The following is a 22,074-nucleotide window of genomic DNA, read 5'->3' on the forward strand; positions in this document are numbered from 1 at the left end:
GTCTGGTATAGGGGATAGAACTAGTGGTGTCTGGTATAGGGGATAGAACTAGTGGTGTCTAGTATAGGGGGATAGAACTAGTGGTGTCTGGTATAGGGGATAGAACTAGTGGTGTCTGGTATAGGGGGATAGAACTAGTGGTGTCTAGTGGGGATAGAACTAGTGGTGTATAGGGGGATAGAACTAGTGTGTCTGTATAGGGGATAGAACTAGTGGTGTCTGGTATAGGGGATAGAACTAGTGGTGTCTGGTATAGGGGATAGAACTAGTGGTGTCTGGTATAGGGGATAGAACTAGTGGTGTCTGGTATAGGGGATAGAACTAGTGGTGTCTGGTATAGGGGGACAGAACTAGTGGTGTATAGGGGATAGAACTAGTGGTGTCTGGTATAGGGGGATAGAACTAGTGGTGTCTGGTATAGGGGATAGAACTAGGGTGTCTGGTATAGGGGATAGAACTAGTGGTGTCTGGTATAGGGGATAGAACTAGTGTGTGTATAGGGGATAGAACTAGTGGTGTCTGGTATAGGGGGGGATAGAACTAGTGGTGTCTGGTATAGGGGGATAGAACTAGTGGTGTCTGGTATAGGGGGATAGAACTAGTGGTGTCTATAGGGGATAGAACTAGTGGTGTCTGGTATAGGGGGATAGAACTAGTGGTGTCTGGTATAGGGGATAGAACTAGTGGTGTATAGGGGATAGAACTAGTGTCTGTATAGGGGATAGAACTAGTGGTGTCTGGTATAGGGGATAGAACTAGTGGTGTCTAGTATAGGGGGATAGAACTAGTGGTGTCTGGTATAGGGGATAGAACTAGTGGTGTCTGGTATAGGGGATCTGTATAGGGGATAGAACTAGTGGTGTCTGGTATAGGGGACAGAACTAGTGGTGTCTGGTATAGGGGATAGAACTAGTGGTGTCTAGTATAGGGGGATAGAACTAGTGGTGTCTAGTATAGGGGATAGAACTAGTGGTGTCTGGTATAGGGGGATAGAACTAGTGGGTCTGGTATAGGGGGATAGAACTAGTGGTGTATGGGGGATAGAACTAGTGGTGTATAGGGGATAGAACTAGTGGTGTCTGGTATAGGGGGACAGAACCAGTGGTGTCTGGTATGGTGTCTGGGGGACAGAACTAGTGGTGTCTGGTATAGTGGGGATAGAACTAGTGGTGTCTGGTATAGGGGGATAGAACTAGTGGTGTCTGGTATAGGGGATAGAACTAGTGGTGTATAGGGGATAGAACTAGTGGTGTCTATAGGGGATAGAACTAGTGGTGTCTGGTATAGGGGGATAGAACTAGTGGTGTCTGTATAGGGGATAGAACTAGTGTCTGTATAGGGGACAGAACTAGTGGTGTCTGGTATAGGGGGAGAACTAGTGGTGTCTGGTATAGGGGATAGAACTAGTGGTGTCTGGTATAGTAGGGGATAGAACTAGTGGTGTCTGGTATAGTGGGGGGATAGAACTAGTGGTGTCTGGTATAGGGGGATAGAACTAGTGGTGTATGGGGATAGAACTAGTGGTGTCTGGTATAGGGGATAGAACTAGTGGTGTCTGGTATAGGGGGATAGAACTAGTGGTGTCTGGTATAGGGGGATAGAACTAGTGGTGTCTAGTATAGGGGGATAGAACTAGTGGTGTCTGGTATAGTGGGATAGAACTAGTGGTGTCTAGTATAGGGGGACTGAACTAGTGGTGTCTGGTATAGGGGGACTGAACGAGTGGTGTCTGGTAAAGGGGAATAGAACTAGTGGTGTCTGGTATAGGGGGATAGAACTAGTGGTGTCTGGTATAGGGGGATAGAACTAGTGGTGTCTGGTATAGGGGGATAGAACTAGTGGTGGATAAAGGGGGATAGAACTAGTGGTGTATAGAGGGATAGAACTAGTGGTGTCTGGAATACGGGGACAGAACTAGTGGTGTCTGGTATAGGGGGATAGAACTAGGTGTGTCTAGTATAGGGGGATAGAACTAGTGGTGTCTGGTATAGGGGATAGAACTAGTGGTGTATAGGGGATAGAACTAGTGGTGTATAGGGGATAGAACTAGTGGTTTCTGGTATAGGGGGATAGAACTAGTGGTGTCTGGTATAGGGGACAGAACTAGTGGTGTATAGGGGATAGAACTAGTGGTGTATAGGGGATAGAACTAGTGGTGTCTGGTATAGGGGATAGAACTAGTGGTGTCTGGTATAGGGGATAGAACTAATGGTGTCTGGTAGTGGGATAGAACTAGTGGTGTCTAGGGGATAGAACTAGTGGTGTCTAGTATAGGGGGACTGAACTAGTGGTGTCTGGTATAGGGGGATAGAACTAGTGGTGTCTGGTAAGGGGGACAGAACTAGTGGTGTCTGGTATAGGGGATGGAACTAGTGGTGTCTGGTTTAGGGGGATAGAACTAGTGGTGTCTGGTATAGGGGGATAGAACTAGTGGTGTATAGGGGATAGAACTAGTGGTGTATAGGGGATAGAGCTAGTGGTGTCTGGTATAGGGGACTGAACTAGTGGTGTCTGGTATAGGGGACAGAACTAGTGGTGTCTGGTATAGGGGGATAGAACTAGTGGTGTCTGGTATAGGGGATAGAACTAGTGGTGTCTGGTATAGGGGACAGAACTAGTGGTGTCTGGTATAGGGGGATAGAACTAGTGATTTCTGGTATAGGGGATAGAACTAGTGGTGTCTAGTATAGGGGATAGAACTAGTGGTGTCTGGTATAGGGGATAGAACTAGTGGTGTCTGTATAGGGGATAGAACTAGTGGTGTCTGGTATAGGGGATAGAACTAGTGGTGTCTGGTATAGGGGATAGAACTAGTGGTGTCTGGTATAGTGGGATAGAACTAGTGGTGTCTGGTATAGGGGGATAGAACTAGTGGTGTATAGGGGGACAGAACTAGTGGTGTATAGTATAGGGGGATAGAACTAGTGGTGTCTGGTATAGGGGATAGAACTAGTGGTGTATAGGGGATAGAACTAGTGGTGTCTGGTATAGGGGGATAGAACTAGTGGTGTCTGGTATAGGGGGATAGAACTAGTGGTGTCTGGTATAGGGGGACAGAACTAGTGGTGTCTGGTATAGGTGGATAGAACTAGTGGTGTCTGGTATAGGGGATAGAACTAGTGGTGTCTGGTATAGGGGATAGAACTAGTGGTGTCTGGTATAGGGGATAGAACTAGTGGTGTCTAGTATAGGGGATAGAACTAGTGGTGTCTGGTATAGGGGACAGAACTAGTGGTGTCTGGTATAGGGGGACAGAACTAGTGGTGTCTGGTAGGGGGATAGAACTAGTGGTGTCTGGTATAGGGGATAGAACTAGTGGTGTCTGGTATAGGGGATAGAACTAGTGGTGTCTGGTATAGGGGACAGAACTAGTGGTGTATGGGGATAGAACTAGTGGTGTCTGGTATAGGGGGACAGAACTAGTGGTGTCTGGTATAGGGGGACAGAACTAGTGGTGTCTGGTATAGGGGGATAGAACTAGTGGTGTCTGGTATAGGGGGATAGAACTAGTGGTGTCTGGTATAGGGGGATAGAACTAGTGGTGTCTGGTATGGGGATAGAACTAGTGGTGTCTGGAATAGGGGATAGAACTAGTGGTGTCTGGTATAGGGGGACAGAACTAGTGGTGTCTGGTATAGGGGGACAGAACTAGTGGTGTCTGGTATATGGGGATAGCACTACTGTTGTCTGGTATAGGGGATAGAACTAGTGGTGTCTGGTATAGGGGATAGAACTAGTGGTGTCTAGGGGATAGAACTAGTGGTGTAATAGGGGATAGAACTAGTGGTGTAATAGGGGATAGAACTAGTGGTGTCTGGTATAGGGGACAGAACTAGTGGTGTATGGGGATAGAACTAGTGGTGTCTGGTATAGGGGGACAGAACTAGTGGTGTCTGGTATAGGGGGACTGAACTAGTGGTGTCTGGTATAGGGGGATAGAACTAGTGGTGTCTGGTATAGGAGGACTGAACTAGTGGTGTCTATTATAGGGGGATAGATTTGGTATGGTCATCCCAAACCCACCAATGATAGATCATCTTTCACTGTTGAACACTCCCCCATACTGTTAAACCACGCCCCAGACCTAATAAGTCAATCAGTCAGAGTCCATCCCTATATCGTTTCCACACACACGCTCACACCCTCTGACGTCAATGGCGCAGTGACAATGAAACAGAGTTAAGCGTTTGGGTTTGACTACACCTGTTGCTTAGCGATGCTCAACGATCCGAGACATCTTTACGCCCGCTTAACATATCAGGCGTAACATGGGGCAGGGGAAACGGAAGTTAGATTGATAAAGCCGTGTCCCTGAAAACCAGAAACATCCTCTTTCTCCATGAAGCCACGAAGGGTGTGTATTGGGCGGCTGTAGGGGGGTCGTAAGAAGATGGATGAATTCAATCTGACAGTGCAAGTAGAAGGGGAGGAGACAGGTTAAAGAAGGATTTTTAAGCTTTGAGAAATTTGAGACATGGATTGTGTATGTGTGCCATTCAGAGGGTGAATGTGCAAGACAAAATATTTAAGCCCCTTTGAATGGGGTATGGTAGTAGGTGGTAGTAGGGTATGGTAGTAGGTGTCAGGTCCACTGGTGGAGTGTCAAGAACTGCAACGCTGCTGGGTTTTATTCACACTCAACAGTTTCCTGTGTGAATCAAGAATGGTCCACCACCCAAAGGACATCCAGTCAATTTGACACAACTGTGGGAAGCATTGGAGTCAACATGGGCCAGCATCCCTGGAGTCAACATGGGCCGGCATCCCTGGAGTCAACATGGGCAGGCATCCCTGGAGTCAACATGGGCCAGCATCCTTGGAGTCAACATGGACCAGCATCCTTGGAGTCAACATGGACCAGCATCCCTGGAGTCAACATGACTCCAATCTATGTGTGTGTGTATGTCAGTCAGTAGTTGACAGGGTGTGTGTTCTCCCAGGGTGTGTGTTCTCCCAGGGTGTGTGTTCTCCCAGGGGGTGTGTTCTCCCAGGGTGTGTGTTCTCCCAGGGTGTGTGTTCTCCCAGGGGGTGTGTTCTCCTAGGGGGTGTGTTCTCCCAGGGGTGTGTTCTCCCAGGGTGTGTGTTCTCTCCCAGGGTGTGTTCTCCCAGGGTGTGTGTTCTCCCAGGGTGTGCAGTATGCAGTGTGCGTCAGAGTAGCAGGGTACTGATCCAGACAGTGAGACGGCTCATCCATCACCAGGTCTGGGGCTAACGAGGGTGAAATGTTTATTACCCCCCAGATCGTCTTTGTGTCTCTTAGACAAAACTACACACACACACACACACACACACACACACACACACACACCCTCCTCGCCATCCCCACAGTCTCCCCCATTCAGTAAGGTCCTCTGACGTCAACACCGACGCAAGCAACACACACACACAGACACACACGTTGTCCAAGCACACAGCCTCTGAGCTCAACTCGTGGGTTATAGTCTAGTAGAGTGTATTGAAACTAGGCAGGAGGTAGAAAGGACTGTTTCTATTTTAGCTTGTTTTAAACTGTTTACTGCAGAGATACACGCTCCTTAACCCCTACAAACCAAAACACAGTCTCTCACTCTCACTCTCTCTATCCATCTCCCTGTTCTCTCTCTCTACGTTAGGGGTCTCACCTATCCTATCACCATGGTGACCGCAGTGTGTGTGTGTAACCCTGTGGCCACTCCCCCTCAGGAGGAAATAATTCCGCAGACGACAGAGTTTCCCAGGGAACACTTTACAAGGGGCGGAACCAAGAAGGTCAGGGGTCACTAGGGCTTGGGGGTGTTTATAGATGGTTTTCCTACTGAGAGGTTTGTAGTGAGCTCTGTCTTTATTAGGGTCAGAACCCAGGATGGACAGAAGAGAAAGGAGAGGGCGGAGACAGACTATGAACTGACCTATGGTGCTCTGTCTAAAACATGCTGCCACTCTGGTCAGAAGAGTAAATACAGGAGTGTTGTACCGGCCAGAATGGCCCATAGGGCAGGTAAGGAGCCTATCTCCTGTTTCTGTAGAGAGACATAATGTAAAGAGAAGGATGTAGTCTAGGTAACGGTGGGGACCTGTTAACAGTCCATAATGTAAAGAGAAGGATGTAGTCTAGGTAACGGTGGTGGCCTGTTAACAGTCCATAATGTAAAGAGAAGGATGTAGTCTAGGTAACGGTGGTGGCCTGTTAACAGTCCATAATGTAAAGAGAAGGATGTAGTCTAGGTAACGGTGGTGGCCTGTTAACAGTCCATAATGTAAAGAGAAGGATGTAGTCTAGGTAACGGTGGTGACCTGTTAACAGTCCATAATGTAAAGAGAAGGATGTAGTCATAATGTAAAGAGAAGGATGTAGTCAGAGGTAACGGTGGTGGCCTGGTCCATAATGTAAAGAGAAGGATGTAATGGTGGGACCTGTTAACAGTCCATAATGTAAAGAGAAGGATGTAGTCTAGGTAACGGTGGTGACCTGTTAACAGTCCATAATGTAAAGAGAAGGATGTAGGCTAGGTAACGGTGGTGAAGGGGTGTATCGTGTCATTTTGGGGTTCCTTGTCTCCAGGGGTAACGCAGCAGAATGTGTGACATCACAGCGTTCTTGTTTATAACCTAACCCCTGCTCAGTTCACATACAGACACATCCTGACTCTACAGGATAAAGAAGAGATCTTAGACGAACCAAGAAAACAGCATTAAAGGATCCTAAAGACTACTTTAAAACAACTTTTAGGAAACAGTAACCGGTTGGATTACTACTCGAAGAGACAAATAGTTTTTCCTACGGATTCCACTCAGTAGTATTATTATTATCTACTCTCCTGAAGAACAATATCATTTATTATTTTATCCTTTTTTTACTTTTTTAAACTTTTACTTCTCAAACAAAGATGGCTGCTTCATCTTCTTCTTCCACCCGTACCCTTCTCCTCCTCATCCTCCTCTCCTCTCTGTCACTGAGTGTGGAGTCTCGACTCTCGTCCCAACCCTCGCCCCGACCATCACCTCGGAAACACGACACACAGGTAAGTGAGGTGCCTTTACCAACACCCGAGGGCCCGTCTTCACAAAGAGGGGATCTGATCCTACTCTGAGATGCTTTGTGAATATGGACCCAGGGAGGATGTACCAGTGTTGTGTTAAGTTATACTGTCTCATGTTGGTTCAAGGCCAGACAACACAACAAGACCTTAGTAGAGCTGAGAGGGAGAGAGAGAATGCTGGGTGAAATATGTGCAGGGCACATGTCCTACAGTGGAGGTGTTTGAGAACCAGGTGAGATGCTAGGGGGACAGAGAGACTCCTTTACAGTGGAGGTGTTTGAGAACCAGGTGAGATGCCAGGGGGACAGAGAGACTCCTTTACAGTGAAGGTGTTTGAGAACCAGGTGAGATGCTAGGGGGACAGAGAGACTCCTTTATAGTGGAGGTGTTTGAGAACCAGGTGAGATGCTAGGGGGACAGAGAGACTCCTTTACAGTGGAGGTGTTTGAGAACCAGGTGAGATGCCAGGGGGACAGAGAGACTCCTTTACAGTGGAGGTGTTTGAGAACCAGGTGAGATGCCAGGGGACAGAGAGACTCCTTTACAGTGGAGGTGTTTGAGAACCAGGTGAGATGCCAGGGGACAGAGAGACTCCTTTATAGTGAAGGTGTTTGAGAACCAGGTGAGATGCCAGGGGGACAGAGAGACTCCTTTATAGTGAAGGTGTTTGAGAACCAGGTGAGATGCCAGGGGACAGAGAGACTCCTTTATAGTGAAGGTGTTTGAGAACCAGGTGAGATGCCAGGGGGACAGAGAGACTCCTTTACAGTGAAGGTGTTTGAGAACCAGGTGAGATGCCAGGGGGACAGAGAGACTCCTTTACAGTGAAGGTGTTTGAGAACCAGGTGAGATGCTAGGGGGACAGAGAGACTCATTTATCATACTTGAGTAAAAGTAAAGATACCCTAATAGAAAATGACTGAAGTAAAACTGAAAGTCACCCAGTAAAATCTTACTTGAGTAAAAGTCTAAAAGTATTTGGTTTTAAATATATTTAGTGTATCAAAAGTCAAAGTGTAAATAATTTCAAATTCCTTATATTAAGCAAAGTAGACAATTGTCTTGTTTTATTAATTACAGAAAGCCAGGGGCATGCTCCAACACTCAGACATCATTTACAAACGAAGCATGTGTTTAGTGAGTCCTCCAGATCAGAGGCAGTAAGGATGACCAGGGATGTTCTCTGTTTAGTGAGTCCTCTAGATCAGAGGCAGTAGGGATAACCAGGGATGTTCTCTGTTTAGTGAGTCCTCTAGATCAGAGGCAGTAGGGATGACCAGGGATGTTCTCTGTTTAGTGAGTCCACCAGATCAGAGGCAAGTAGGGATGACCAGGGTTGTTCTCTGTTTAGTGAGTCCACCAGATCAGAGGCAGTAGGGATGACCAGGGATGTTCTCTGTTTAGTGAGTCCACCAGATCAGAGGCAAGTAGGGATGACCAGGGTTGTTCTCTGTTTAGTGAGTCCACCAGATCAGAGGCAGTAGGGATGACCAGGGATGTTCTCTGTTTAGTGAGTCCTCCAGATCAGAGGCAGTAGGGATGACCAGGGATGTTCTCTGTTTAGTGAGTCCTCCAGATCAGAGGCAGTAGGGATGACCAGGGATGTTCTCTGTTTAGAGAGTCCACCAGATCAGAGGCAGTAAGGATGACCAGGGATGTTCTCTGTTTAGTGAGTCCACCAGATCAGAGGCAGTAGGGATGACCAGGGATGTTCTCTGTTTAGTGAGTCCTCCAGATCAGAGGCAGTAAGGATGACCAGAGATGTTCTCTGTTTAGTGAGTCCTCTAGATCAGAGACAGTAGGGATGACCAGGGATGTTCTCTTGATAAGTGAGTCCTCCAGATCAGAGACAGTAGGGATGACCAGCGATTTTCTCTGTTTAGTGAGTCCTCCAGATCAGAGACAGTAGGGATGACCAGGGATGTTCTCTGTTTAGTGAGTCCTCCAGATCAGAGACAGTAGGGATGACCAGGGATGTCCTCTGTTTAGTGAGTCCTCCAGATCAGGGAGACCAGGGATGTTCTCTGGGATGACCAGTAGGGATGACCAGGGATGTTCTCTGTTTAGTGAGTCCTCCAGATCAGAGGCAGTAGGGATGACCAGGGATGTTCTCTGTTTAGTGAGTCCTCCAGATCAGAGGCAGTAGGGATGACCAGGGATGTCCTCTGTTTAGTGAGTCCTCCAGATCAGAGGCAGTAGGGATGACCAGGGATGTCCTCTGTTTAGTGAGTCCTCCAGATCAGAGGCAGTAGGGATGACCAGGGATGTTCTCTCTGTTTAGTGAGTCCTCCAGATCAGAGGCAGTAGGGATGACCAGGGATGTTCTCTGTTTAGTGAGTCCACCAGATCAGAGGCAGTAGGGATGACCAGGTTCTCTTGATTAGTGAGTCCTCCAGATCAGAGGCAGTAAGGATGACCAGGGATGTTCTCTGTTTAGTGAGTCCTCCAGATCAGAGGCAGTAGGGATGACCAGGGATGTTCTCTGTTTAGTGAGTCCTCCAGATCAGAGGCAGTAGGGAGGGATGACCAGGGATGTTCTCTCTGTTTAGGATGACCAGGGATGTTCTCACCAGATCAGAGGCAGTAGGGATGACCAGGGATGTTCTCTTGTTAAGTGAGTCCTCCAGATCAGAGGCAGTAAGGATGACCAGGGATGTTCTCTGTTTAGTGAGTCCTCCAGATCAGAGGCAGTAGGGATGACCAGGGATGTTCTCTGTTTAGTGAGTCCTCCAGATCAGAGGCAGTAGGGATGACCAGGGATGTTCTCTGTTTAGTGAGTGACTTAGACCATTTTCCTTTCCTGTTAAGCATTCGAAAGGTAAAATCAAATCAAATCAAATCAAATTTATTTATATAGCCCTTCGTACATCAGCTGATATCTCAAAGTGCTGTACAGAAACCCAGGTAACCAGTACTTTTGGATGAATGCAGTAAAAAGTAGATTATTTTCTTTAGGAATATGGCAAAGTAAAAGTAAAAGTAGTCAAAAATATAAATAGTAAAGTACAGATACCCCAAAAAGTAGTACTGAAGTAGTACTTTAAAGTATTTCTCTAGTACTTTACACCACTATTCATTTATCAATATTGTACTGGACAAAAATATGAATGCAACAATGCAAAATATATTTTTTAAAGATTTTACTGAGTTACAGTTCATATCAGGAAATTAGTCAATAGAAATGAATTATCTTTACATCTTTATTTCACATGACTGGGAATACAGATATACATCTGTTGGTTACAAATACCTTATAAAAAAGGTACGGGCGTGGATCAGAAAACCAGTCAGTATCTGGTGTGACCATTTGCCTCATGCAGCGCGACACATCTCCTTCACATAGAGTTGATCAGGCTGTTGATTGTGGCCTGTGGAATGTTGTCCCACTCCTCTTCAATGGCTGTGTGAAGTTGCTGGATATTGAACTGGAACACGCTGTCATACACGTTGATCCAGAGCATCCCAAACATGCTCAATGGGTGACAAGTCTGGTGAGTATGCAGGCCTTGGAAGAACTAGGACATTTTCAGCTTCCAGGAATTGTGTGCAGATCCTTGTGACATCCTTGTGACGTACATTATCATGCTGAAACATGAGGTGATGGCGGTGGATGAATGGCACGACAATGGGCCTCAGGATCTCGTCACGGTATCTCTGTGCATTCACATTGCCATCGATAAAATGCAATTGCTTTCACTGTCTGTAGCTTATGCCTGCCCATACCATAACCCCACCATTGGGCACTCTGTTTACAAAGTTAACATCAGCAAACTGCTCGCCCACACGAAGCCATACACGTGGTCTGCGGTTGTGAGGCCAAACTGCCAAATTGTCTAAAACAACGTTGTAAGCGGCTGATGGTAGAGAAATTAACATTAAATTATCTGGCAACAGCTCTGGTGGAAATTCCTCTAGTCAGCATGCCAATTGCACACTCCCTCAAAACTTGAGACATCTGTGACATTTTAACATTTTAGAGTGGCCGTTTATTGTGTAATGATCATGCTGTTTAATCAGCTTCTTGATACGCCACACCTGTCAGGTGGATGGATTATCTTGGCAAAGGAGAAATGCTCACTAACAGTGATGTTAACAAGTTTGTGCATCTAATGAGAAAAATTATATTTTTGTGCGTATGGAACATTTCTCTGATTTGTTTATTTTTACTCATGAAACATGGGACTTTTCATGTTGCGTTTATATTTCTGTTCAGTGTACATAGAAACTATTCTAAAATACTAGTTATGAATGGTATTTAGAATGTTCGTACGTATAGAAAAAGTGTGATTTATACACACATCAGTATGACATAACCATTGATGAATACCAATTGGTCTCAGCTTCAGTGCCAGTGCACGACCTTGGCTATTTACATTGTGAAACGCCTCTAATTATGGTAAAAAATCATCACTTTAAATCTGATGCGTGCCATGAAATACGGCATTGCCAAACAAAAAGCTACCAAAAACCACTTTTCCAAAACTGATATAGAGGTGCTAGTGTCAAAGGTTGAGTACAACCAAAATGTTTGATTTGATTGGCTCAGTTGTGGCTTGTCCAGTAAAAATAAAAACATACTGGAGCTTCAAAGACATGAGGACCGTTAGGACAATTCAAGTTGCTTTAGCAAATATACTTCAAATGAGTAGGCAACACTCACCAGTCATCCATCCATCCAGTCATCCATCCATCCTCACCAGTCATCCATCCATCCTCACCAGTCATCCATCCATCCTCACCAGTCATCCATCCATCCTCACCAGTCCTCCATCCATCCTCACCAGTCATCCATCCATCCTCACCAGTCATCCATCCATCCTCACCAGTCATCCATCCATCCTCACCAGTCATCCATCCATCCTCACCAGTCATCCATCCATCCTCACCAGTCCTCCATCCAGTCATCCATCCATCCTCACCAGTCGTCCATCCATCCATCCTCACCAGTCATCCATCCATCCTCACAAGTCATCCATTCATCCTCACCAGTCATCCATCCATCCTCACCAGTCATCCATCCTCACCAGTCATCCATCCATCCAGTCATCCATCCATCCATCCTCACCAGTCATCCATCCATCCATCCTCACCAGTCATCCATCCTCACCAGTCATCCATCCTCACCAGTCATCCATCCATCCTCACCAGTCATCCATCCTCACCAGTCATCCATCCATCCATCCAGTCCTCCATCCATCCATCCAGTCCTCCATCCATCCAGTCATCCATCCATCCATCCATCCATCCATCCTCACCAGTCATCCATCCATCCATCCATCCTCACCAGTCATCCATCCTCACCAGTCATCCATCTTCACCAGTCCTCCATCCATCCAGTCATCCATCCATCCTCACCAGTCATCCATCCTCACCAGTCATCCATCCATCCATCCAGTCCTCCATCCATCCTCACCAGTCATCCATCCATCCATCCATCCATCCAGTCCTCCATCCATCCTCACCAGTCATCCATCCTCACCAGTCATCCATCCATCCATCCATCCATCCATCCATCCAGTCCTCCATCCATCCATCCTCACCAGTCATCCATCCATCCATCCTCAACAGCTCCCTCCTGTAGGCGTTATAGGCCAACATTGCTGTTCTGCAGAATAAACGAGTCGGGAGTTTCTCCTGGCCACCTGATTCAGCAGTCCTTTGATCATGGTACACACAGCATAACCAATCACCTGGCCAATAAGAGCCTTTTCTGTTCACATAGTTGGACTGGTTTTGGTTTGGTGCTTTTATGGCGATGTGGGGGCAGTCTATTGCTCTGTTCCCATTTGGGAACCCATTGGTGACAAAGAAACCCCTCTTGATAAGTTACTGTTCATTTAGCTGATGTATCCAAAACAGCAACTCATCGAGGGATGCTCCCGCTGAAATGCACCCGCTGAAATGCACCCGCTGAAATGCACCCGCTGAAATGCACCCGCTGAAATGCACCCGCTGAAATGCTCCCGCTGAAATGCACCCGCTGAAATGCTCCCGCTGAAATGCACCCGCTGAAATGCACCCGCTGAAATGCACCCGCTGAAATGCACCCGCTGAAATGCTCCCGCTGAAATGCACCCGCTGAAATGCACCCGCTGAAATGCACCCGCTGAAATGCACCCGCTGAAATGCACCCGCTGAAATGCACCCGCTGAAATGCACCCGCTGAAATGCTCCCGCTGAAATGCACCCGCTGAAATGCACCCGCTGAAATGCACCCGCTGAAATGCACCCGCTGAAATGCACCCGCTGAAATGCACCCGCTGAAATGCACCCGCTGAAATGCACCCGCTGAAATGCACCCGCTGAAATGCACCCGCTGAAATGCACCCGCTGAAATGCACCCGCTGAAATGCACCCGCTGAAATGCTCCCGCTGAAATGCTCCCGCTGAAATGCTCCCGCTGAAATGCACCCGCTGAAATGCTCCCGCTGAAATGCACCCGCTGAAATGCTCCCGCTGAAATGCACCCGCTGAAATGCACCCGCTGAAATGCACCCGCTGAAATGCACCCGCTGAAATGCTCCCGCTGAAATGCACCCGCTGAAATGCTCCCGCTGAAATGCACCCGCTGAAATGCACCCGCTGAAATGCACCCGCTGAATGCACCCGCTGAAATGCTCCCGCTGAAATGCACCCGCTGAAATGCACCCGCTGAAATGCACCCGCTGAAATGCTCCCGCTGAAATGCACCCGCTGAAATGCTCCCACTGAAATGCCCCGCTGAAATGCACCCGCTGAAATGCTCCCGCTGAAATGCACCCGCTGAAATGCACCCGCTGAAATGCACCCGCTGAAATGCACCCGCTGAAATGCACCCGCTGAAATGCACCCGCTGAAATGCACCCGCTGAAATGCACCCGCTGAAATGCTCCCGCTGAAATGCACCCGCTGAAATGCTCCCGCTGAAATGCTCCCGCTGAAATGCTCCCGCTGAAATGCTCCCGCTGAAATGGGGCCGTTGCCTTTCTAAAGTCCTATAATAGATGTTATACTGCATCTGATGAGCCAGTCTTCAGGCTTCAGTCTTTAACCACTTTCTCTAAAAACGCGCTCTCTAAGAAATGTGACGTGTGCCAAATCTTCCAACCAATCAAATGTATTTATAAAGCCCTTCTTACATCAGCTGATATCTCAAAGTGCTGTACAAAAACCCAGCATAAAACCCCAAACAGCAAGCAATGCAGGTGTAGAAGCACAGTGGCTAGGAAAAACTCCCTAGAAAGGCCAGAACCTAGGAGGAAACCTAGACAGGAACCAGGCTATGAGGGGTGGTCAGTCCTCTACTGGCTGTACTGGGTAGAGAGGAACCAGGCTCTGAGGGGTGGTCAGTCCTCTACTGGCTGTACTGGGCAGACCAGAGGAACCAGGCTCTGAGGGGTGGTCAGTCCTCTACTGGCTGAACTGGGTAGACCAGAGGAACCAGGCTCTGAGGGTGGTCAGTCCTCTACTGGCTGTACTGGGTAGAGAGGAACCAGGCTCTGAGGGTGACAAGTCCTCTACTGGCTGAACTGGGTAGACCAGAGGAACCAGGCTCTGAGGGTGACCAGTCCTCTACTGGCTGTACTGGGCAGACCAGAGGAACCAGGCTCTGAGGGTGGTCAGTCCTCTACTGGCTGAACTGGGTAGACCAGAGGAACCAGGCTCTGAGGGTGGTCAGTCCTCTACTGGCTGTACTGGGTAGAGAGGAACCAGGCTCTGAGGGTGACCAGTCCTCTTCTGGCTGTACTGGGTAGACCAGAGGAACTAGGCTCTGAGGGGTGGCCAGTCCTCTTCTGGCTGTACTGGGTAGACCAGAGGAACCAGGCTCTGAGGGGTGAACAGTCCTCTTCTGGCTGTACTGGGTAGACCAGAGGAACTAGGCTCTGAGGGGTGGCCAGTCCTCTTCTGGCTGTACTGGGTAGATCAGAGGAACCAGGCTCTGAGGAGGTACCAGTCCTCTACTGGCTGTACTGGGTAGAGAGGAACCAGGCTCTGAGGGCTGACCAGTCCTCTTCTGGCTGTACTGGGTAGACCAGAGGAACTAGGCTCTGAGGGTTGGCCAGTCCTCTTCTGGCTGTCCCAGATGGAGATTATAACATCAGCCTCGCTCATTGGATTTCCATTATCTCAGTCGTTTAAAGGATTTACACAATGGTTTACCTTTCTCACGTACAGTACCTGTAATTTAACAAATGACTACTTTATATGAATTATCATGACAAATGCACTGATGCCTATTCTCTCCCTCTCTCCCTATTCTCCTCCCCTCCTCCCACACCCCCTCCTCTCTCCCCCTCTCTCCCTCTTCTCCTCTCCTCCCCTCCCCCTTCTCTCTCCCTCATCTCCCCCATACTCCCACATCCCCTCTCCCCTCCCCCTTCCCTCTTCCCCCCTTCTCTCTTCCCCCCCCCTCTTCCCCTTCCCTCTTCCCCTCTTCCCCCTTCCCTCTTCCCTCTTCCCTTCCCCCCTTCCCTCTTCCCCTTCCCCCTTCCCTCTTCCCCTTCCCCCCCTTCCCTCTTCCCCTTCCCCCTTCCCTCTTCCCTCTTACCCTTCCCCCTTCCCTCTTCCCCTTCCCCTCTTCCCCTTCTCCCCTTCCCCCTTCCCTCCTCCCCTTCCCCTCTTCCCCTTCCTCTTCCCCTTCCCCTTCCCTCTTCCCTCTTCCCCTTCCCCTTCCCCCTTCCCTCTTCCCCTTCCCCTTCTTCCCTCTTCCCTCTTCCCTCTTCCCCTTTCCCTCTTCCCCTTCCCTCTTCCCTCTTCCCTTTTCCCCTTCCCCCTTCCCTCTTTCCCTTCCCTCTTCCCTCTCCCCCTTCCCTCTTCCCTCTTCCCCTTCCCTCTTCCCCTTCCCCCTTTCCCTCTTCCCTCTTCCCCCTTCTCCCCTTCCCTCTTCCCTTTTCCCTCTTCCCCTTCATCCCTTCCCTCTCCCCTTCCCTCTTCCCTCTTCCCCTTTCCCTCTTCCCCTTCCCCTTCCCCTCCTTCCCCTCTTCCTCTTTCCCTCTTCCCCTTCCCCACTTCCCCCTTCCCCTTCCCCTCTTCCCCCTTCCCTCTCCCCTTCCCCTCTTCCCTCTTCCCCTTACCCTTCCCCTTCAACTTCCCTCTTCCCCCTTCCCTCTTCCCCTTCCCCCCTTCCCTCTTCCCCTTCCCCACTTGCCTCTTCCCTCTTCCCCTTCCCCCTTCCCTCTTCCCCCTTCCCCCCTTCCCTCTTCCCCTTCCCCTCTTCCCCTTCTCCCCTTCCCCCTTCCCTCTTCCCCTTCCCTCCTCCCCTTCCCCCTTCCCTCTTCCCTCTTCCCCTTCCCCTTTCCTCTTCCCCTTCCCTCTTCCCCTTCCCCTTCCCCTCTTCCTCTTCCCTCTTCCCCTTCCCTCTTCCATCTTCCCTCTTCCCTCTTCCCTCTTCCCTTTTCCCCTTCCCTCTTCCCCCTTCCCTCTTCCCTCTTCCCCTTCCCTCTTCCCCTTCCCCCTTTCCCTCTTCCCTCTTCCCCCTTCTCCCCTTCCCTCTTCCCTTTTCCCTCTTCCCCTTCATCCCTTCCCTCTCCCCTTCCCTCTTCCCTCTTCCCCTTTCCCTCTTCCCCTTCCCCTTCCCCTTCCCCTCTTCCTCTTTCCCTCTTCCCCTTCCCCACTTCCCCTTCCCCTTCCCCTCTTCCCCCTTCCCTCTCCCCTTCCCCTCTTCCCTCTTCCCCTTACCCTTCCCCTTCAACTTCCCTCTTCCCCCTTCCCTCTTCCCTTCCCCCTTCCCTCTTCCCCTTCCCCCCTTCCCTCTTCCCCTTCCCCTTCCTCTTCCCTCTTCCCCCTTCCCTCTTCCCCTTCCCCCTTCCCTCTTCCCCCTTCCCTCTTCCCCTTCCCCATTCCCCTTCCCCTGCCCTCTTCCCTCTTCCCTTTTCTTCCCTCTTCGCTCTTCCCCTTCTCCCCTTCCCTCTTCCCCTCTTCCCTCTTCCCCTTCCCCTCTCCCCTTCCCCTTCCCCTTCCCTTTCCCTCTTCCGCTTTTCCCTCTTCCCTTTTCCCTCTTCCCCTTCCCCCTTCCCTCTTCCCTTCCCTCTTCCCTCTTCCCCCTTCCCTCTCCCCTCTTCCCCTTCCCTCTTCCCCCTTCCCCCTTCCCTCTTCCCTTTTCCCTCTTCCCCTTCACCCCTTCCCTCTTCTACTTCCCTCTTCCCTCTTCCCCTTTCCCCCTTCCCTCTTCCCCTTCCCCTCTTCCCTCTTCCTTTTCCCTCTTCCCCATCACCCCTTCCCTCTTCCACTTCCCTCTTCCCCTTCCCCTCTTCCCCTCTTCCCTCTTCCCTCTTCCCTTTTCCCTCTTCCCCTTCACCCCTTCCCTCTTCCCCTTCCCTCTTCCCCTTCCCCTCTTCCCCTCTTCCCTCTTCCCCTTCCCCTCTTCCCCCTTCCCTCTTCCCCTTCCCCTCTTCCCTCTTCCCCTTTCCCTTCCCTCTTCCCCCTTCCCCTCTTCCCCTTCCCCTTCCCCTTCCCCTTCCCTCTTCACCTTTCCCCCTTCCCTCTTCCCTCACCCCCTTCCCCCATTCCCTCTTCCCCTTCCCCCCCTTCCCTCTTCCCTCTTCCCTTTTCCCTCTTCGCTCTTCCCCTTCCCCTTCCCTCTTCCCCTTCCCTCTTCCCCTTCCCCCCCCTTCCCTCTTCACCTTCCCCCCTTCCCTCTTCCCATTCCCCCCTTCCCTCTACCCCCTTCCCCTCTTCCCTCTTCCCCTTCCCTCTTCCCCTTCCCTCTTCCCTCTTCCCCCTTCCCTCTCCCCTCTTCCCCTTCCCTCTTCCCCCTTCCCCCTTCCCTCTTCCCTCTTCCCTTTTCCCTCTTCCCCTTCACCCCTTCCCTCTTCTACTTCCCTCTTCCCTCTTCCCCTTTCCCCCTTCCCTCTTCCCCTTCCCCTCTTCCCTCTTCCCTTTTCCTCTTCCCCATCACCCCTTCCCTCTTCCACTTCCCTCTTCCCTCTTCCCCTTCCCCTCTTCCCCTCTTCCCTCTTCCCTCTTCCTTTTCCCTCTTCCCCTTCACCCCTTCCCTCTTCCCCTTCCCTCTTCCCCTTCCCCTTCCCCTCTTCCCCTCTTCCCTCTTCCCCTTCCCCTCTTCCCCCTTCCCTCTTCCCCTTCCCCTCTTCCCTCTTCCCCTTCCCCTTCCCTCTTCCCCTTCCCCTCCCCTTCCCCTTCCCCTTCCCCTTCCCTCTTCACCTTTCCCCCTTCCCTCTTCCCTCATCCCCTTCCCCCATTCCCTCTTCCCCTTCCCCCTTCCCTCTTCCCTCTTCCCTTTTCCCTCTTCGCTCTTCTTCCCTTCCCCCTTCCCCTCTTCCCCTTCCCTCTTCCCCTTCCCCCTTCCCTCTTCACCTTCCCCCCCTTCCCTCTTCCCATTCCCCCTTCCCTCTTCCCTTCCCCCTTCCCCTTCCCCTTTCCTCTTCCCCTTCCCTCTTCCCCTTCCCCTTCCCCTTCCCCTTCCCCTCTTCCCTCTTCCCCTTCCCTCTTCCATCTTCCCTCTTCCCTCTTCCCTTTTCCCCTTCCCCCTTCCATCTTTCCTTCCCTCTTCCCTCTTCCCTCTTCCCTTCTACCCCTTCCCTCTTCCCCTTCCCCCTTTCCCTCTTCCCTCTTCCCCCTTCCCCCTTCCCTCTTCCCTCTTCCCTCTTCCCTTTTCCCTCTTCCCCTTCACCCCTTCCTCTTCCCCTTCCCTCTTCCCTCTTCCCCTTCTGCTTCCCTCTTCCCCTTTCCCTCTTCCCCTTCCCCTCTTCCCCTTCCCCTTCCCCTCTTCCCCTTCCCCACTTCCCCCTTCCCCTTCCCCTCTTCCCCTTCCCTCTCCCCTTCCCCTCTTCCCTCTTCCCTTACCCTTCCCCTTCCCCTTCAACTTCCCTCTTCCCCCTTCCCTCTTCCCCTTCCCCCCTTCCCTCCTCCCCTTCCCCTTCAACTTCCCTCTTCCCCCTTATCTCTTCCCCTTTCCCCCGTTCCCTCTTTCCCTTCCCCATTCCCCTTCCCCCTGCCCTCTTCCCTCTTCCCCTTTCCCTCTTCGCTCTTCCCCTTCTCCCCTTCCCTCTTCCCCTCTTCCCTCTTCCCCTTCCCTCTCCCCTTCCCCTTCCCTCTTCCCTCTTCCCCTCTTCCCTCTTCCCTTTTCCCTCTTCCCCTTCCCCCTTCCCTCTTCCCTTCCCTCTTCCCTCTTCCCCCCCTTCCCTCTCCCTCTGCCCTCTTCCCCTTCCCTCTTCCCCCTTCCCCTTACCCCCTTCCCTCTTCCCTCTTCCCTTTTCCCTCTTCCCCTTCACCCCTTCCCTCTTCCTCTTCCCTCTTCCCCTTTCCCCCTTCCCTATTCCCCTTCCCCTCTTCCCTCTTCCTTTTCCCTCTTCCCCTTCACCCTTCCCTCTTCCACTCCCTCTTCCCTCTTCCCTCTTCCCCCCTTCCCTCTTCCCTCTTCCCTTTCCCTCTTCCCCTTCACCCCTTCCCTCTTCCCCTTCCCTCTTCCCCTTCCCTCTTCCCTCTTCCCCTTCCCCTCTTTCCCCCTTCCCTCTTCCCCTTCCCCTCTTCCCCTTCCCCTCTTCCCCTTCCCCTCTTCCCCCTTCCCTCTTCCCCTTCCTCTTCCCTCTTCCCCTTCCCCTTCCCCTTCCCTCTTCCCCTTCCCCTCTTCCCCTTCCCCTTCCCTCTTCCCTTTCCCCCTTCCCTCTTCCCCCTTCCCTCTTCCCTCATCCCCTTCCCCATTCCCTCTTCCCTCTTCCCTTTTCCCTCTTCGCTCTTCCCCTTCCCCCTTTTCCTCTTCGCTCCTTCCCCTTCCCCCTTCCCCTCTTCCCCTTCCCCCCTTCCCCTTCCCCTTCCCCCTTCCCTCTTCACCTTCCCCCTTCCCTCTTCACCTTCCCCCTTCCCCCCTTCCCTCTATCCCCCTTCCCTCTTCCCCTTCCCCTCTTCCCTCTTCCCCTTCCCCTCTGCCCCTTCCCTCTTCCCCTTCCCCTTCCCTCTTCCCCTTCCCCCCTTCCCTCTTCCCCTTCCCTCTTCCCCTTCCCCTCTTCCCTCTTCCCCTTCTTCCCTCTTCCCCTTCCCCTCTTCCCCTCTTCCCCTCTGCCCCTTCCCTCTTCCCCTTCTCTTCCCCTCTTCCTCTTCCCCTCTTCCCTCTTCCCCTTCCCTCTTCCCCTCTTCCCTCTTCCTCTTCCCTCTTCCCCTTCCCCTCTGCCCCTTCCCCTCTTCCCTCTCCCCCTCTTCCCTCTCCCCCTCTTCCCTCTTCCCCTTCCCTCTTCCCCTTCCCTCTTCCCCTTCCCCTTCTTCCCTCTTCCCTCTTCCCTCTTCCCTCTTCCCCTTCCCCCCGTCCAGGTACTAGATAATCTCTTCAGCGCTCAGCTCCGCTCTCTGATCCTCCACCAACCAGACATCACCTCTGAAGGTTCCACTTCTGGCCCCTCCCATTCCTACCATCCTCCCTCCCAGGGATTGGCTGGTCGCGGCATGGGGGCGGGTCCTGTGGTCCCCAGGTTGTTCCTAGACTTTCTGCGCCAACAGAGGATGTTCCGTGGGCGAAGCAGGAAGAGCGCCACCGCCAGGGGATGCTTCGGCATGAAGGTGGACCGCATCGGATCTGTCAGCGGTCTGGGATGCTGATTGGACAACCGCCAGTGGCCTTGTGTTCTGATTGGCTACCTTTCACCCCACTACTTCCTGGGTGTGTCAGAGACCGAGGGAAGGCTGGGAGATCTCTAACTGACAGACAGACGGATGTAACATTCCCACCCCTTGATATCTAACCGCTGAACTATGAACTGTGATCCTGTGTGACTGTAGAGGTCATCTCCCAAAACCCCAAGTGACCTATAGGTGTTCTGAGGCTTCCATGTGAGAGCTGATACTAATGACCTTTGACCTCTAACCACTGGCTCTGTTACAGCCAGTACAACTAACCTATGGGGTGTGTGATTGTGTATGTGTGTGTATGTATATAATGCGGGTGTATAATGTTTGTCATTCCATTGTATCCATGTATAACCTGACAGGCCTTCTGTTGTGTAAACTTGCAAGTGAAACTGAGACCAACATGTGTCAAACATGTTTACATCTTCCCAGTAACACGCTACCAGTAACACGCTACCTGTAACACGCTACCAGTAACACGCTACCAGTAACACGCTACCAGTAACGCGCTACCTGTAACACGCTACCAGTAACACGCTACCAGTAACACGCTACCAGTAACACGCTACCAGTAACACGCTACCAGTAACACGCTACCAGGACCTGCTGTGTGTTCTACTGTCTGTTCTCTGTAACATGTTAACTGTGTATTAGTCTGATATGGTTTACATATATCACTGTCAGTGGATCAGGACTGGGCTCAAATCAGACTTCAATACAGTGAATTATTTAATGAATCCATCATTCTGGTACTGAAAGCTGAATTGGCCCCAACCCTGAGTCCATATGGATGAAGAGAAGTGTTTATATCTACATGCTGGAAGTCAAAGAACTTGTACTAGACTAAATGAGTTCCTGTTTCTCTGAAATAATAAAACAGCTCTGGTCCTCCTGTTTCCAAACTGAACATCTGTCTACATTTTATCATCAAACAAAAAAATGTTTGTTGACTAAATGGTAATTGAAACCTGTTACTGTGATCGATACATGGTACGTGTCCGCCCTCTTGTTGATTCATGTGGTATGACATGTGCTGACAATTTACTGAAGTAACGGCACATTTTGGCTCTATTTCTAGTTGGTTAAACAGAAGTAAAAAATGTATTGAAAAATGTAGTCACACAAGATCTGTCAAGATAAATCAGGGACTCGTGAAAGACAGGACACAAGATCTGTCAAGATAAATCAGGGACTCGTGAAACAGGACACAAGATCTGTCAAGATAAATCAGGGACTCGTGAAAGAGGACACAAGATCTGTCAAGATAAATCAGGGACTCGTGAAAGACAGGACACAAGATCTGTCAAGATAAATCAGGGACTCGTGAAAGACAGGACACAAGATCTGTCAAGATAAATCAGGGACTCGTGAAACAGGACACAAGATCTGTCAAGATAAATCAGGGACTCGTGAAAGACAGGACACAAGATCTGTCAAGATAAATCAGGGACTCGTGAAAGACAGGACACAAGATCTGTCAAGATAAATCAGGGACTCGTGA

The 22,074-nt window shown here is 50.6% G+C and overlaps 1 protein-coding gene across 1 annotated transcript; it reads left to right on the forward strand.

The window, feature by feature from the left end:
- Positions 1–6,465: 6,465 nt before the first annotated feature.
- si:ch73-265d7.2 (C-type natriuretic peptide 2) lies at positions 6,466–21,411 on the forward strand. The gene is made up of 2 exons (XM_042297851.1): positions 6,466–7,001; positions 20,262–21,411. Exons 1-2 carry the CDS (start codon positions 6,867–6,869, stop codon positions 20,544–20,546), a joined length of 420 nt encoding a protein of 139 aa, XP_042153785.1. The 5' UTR covers positions 6,466–6,866; the 3' UTR covers positions 20,547–21,411.
- Positions 21,412–22,074: the final 663 nt, after the last annotated feature.

This window comes from Oncorhynchus tshawytscha, linkage group LG15 (assembly GCF_018296145.1).
Source record: "Oncorhynchus tshawytscha isolate Ot180627B linkage group LG15, Otsh_v2.0, whole genome shotgun sequence".
NCBI lineage: Eukaryota > Metazoa > Chordata > Actinopteri > Salmoniformes > Salmonidae > Oncorhynchus > Oncorhynchus tshawytscha.

What these genes read in the sequence shown, in the direction of transcription:
- si:ch73-265d7.2 (XM_042297851.1), top strand. Translation starts at nt 6,867, where the DNA reads ATGGCTGCTTCATCTTCTTCTTCCACCCGTACCCTTCTCCTCCTCATC. An exon ending in CTCGGAAACACGACACACAG is followed by an intron (nt 7,002 to 20,261) that starts GTAAGTGAGGTG and finishes CCCCCCGTCCAG; the next exon opens with GTACTAGATAATCTCTTCAG.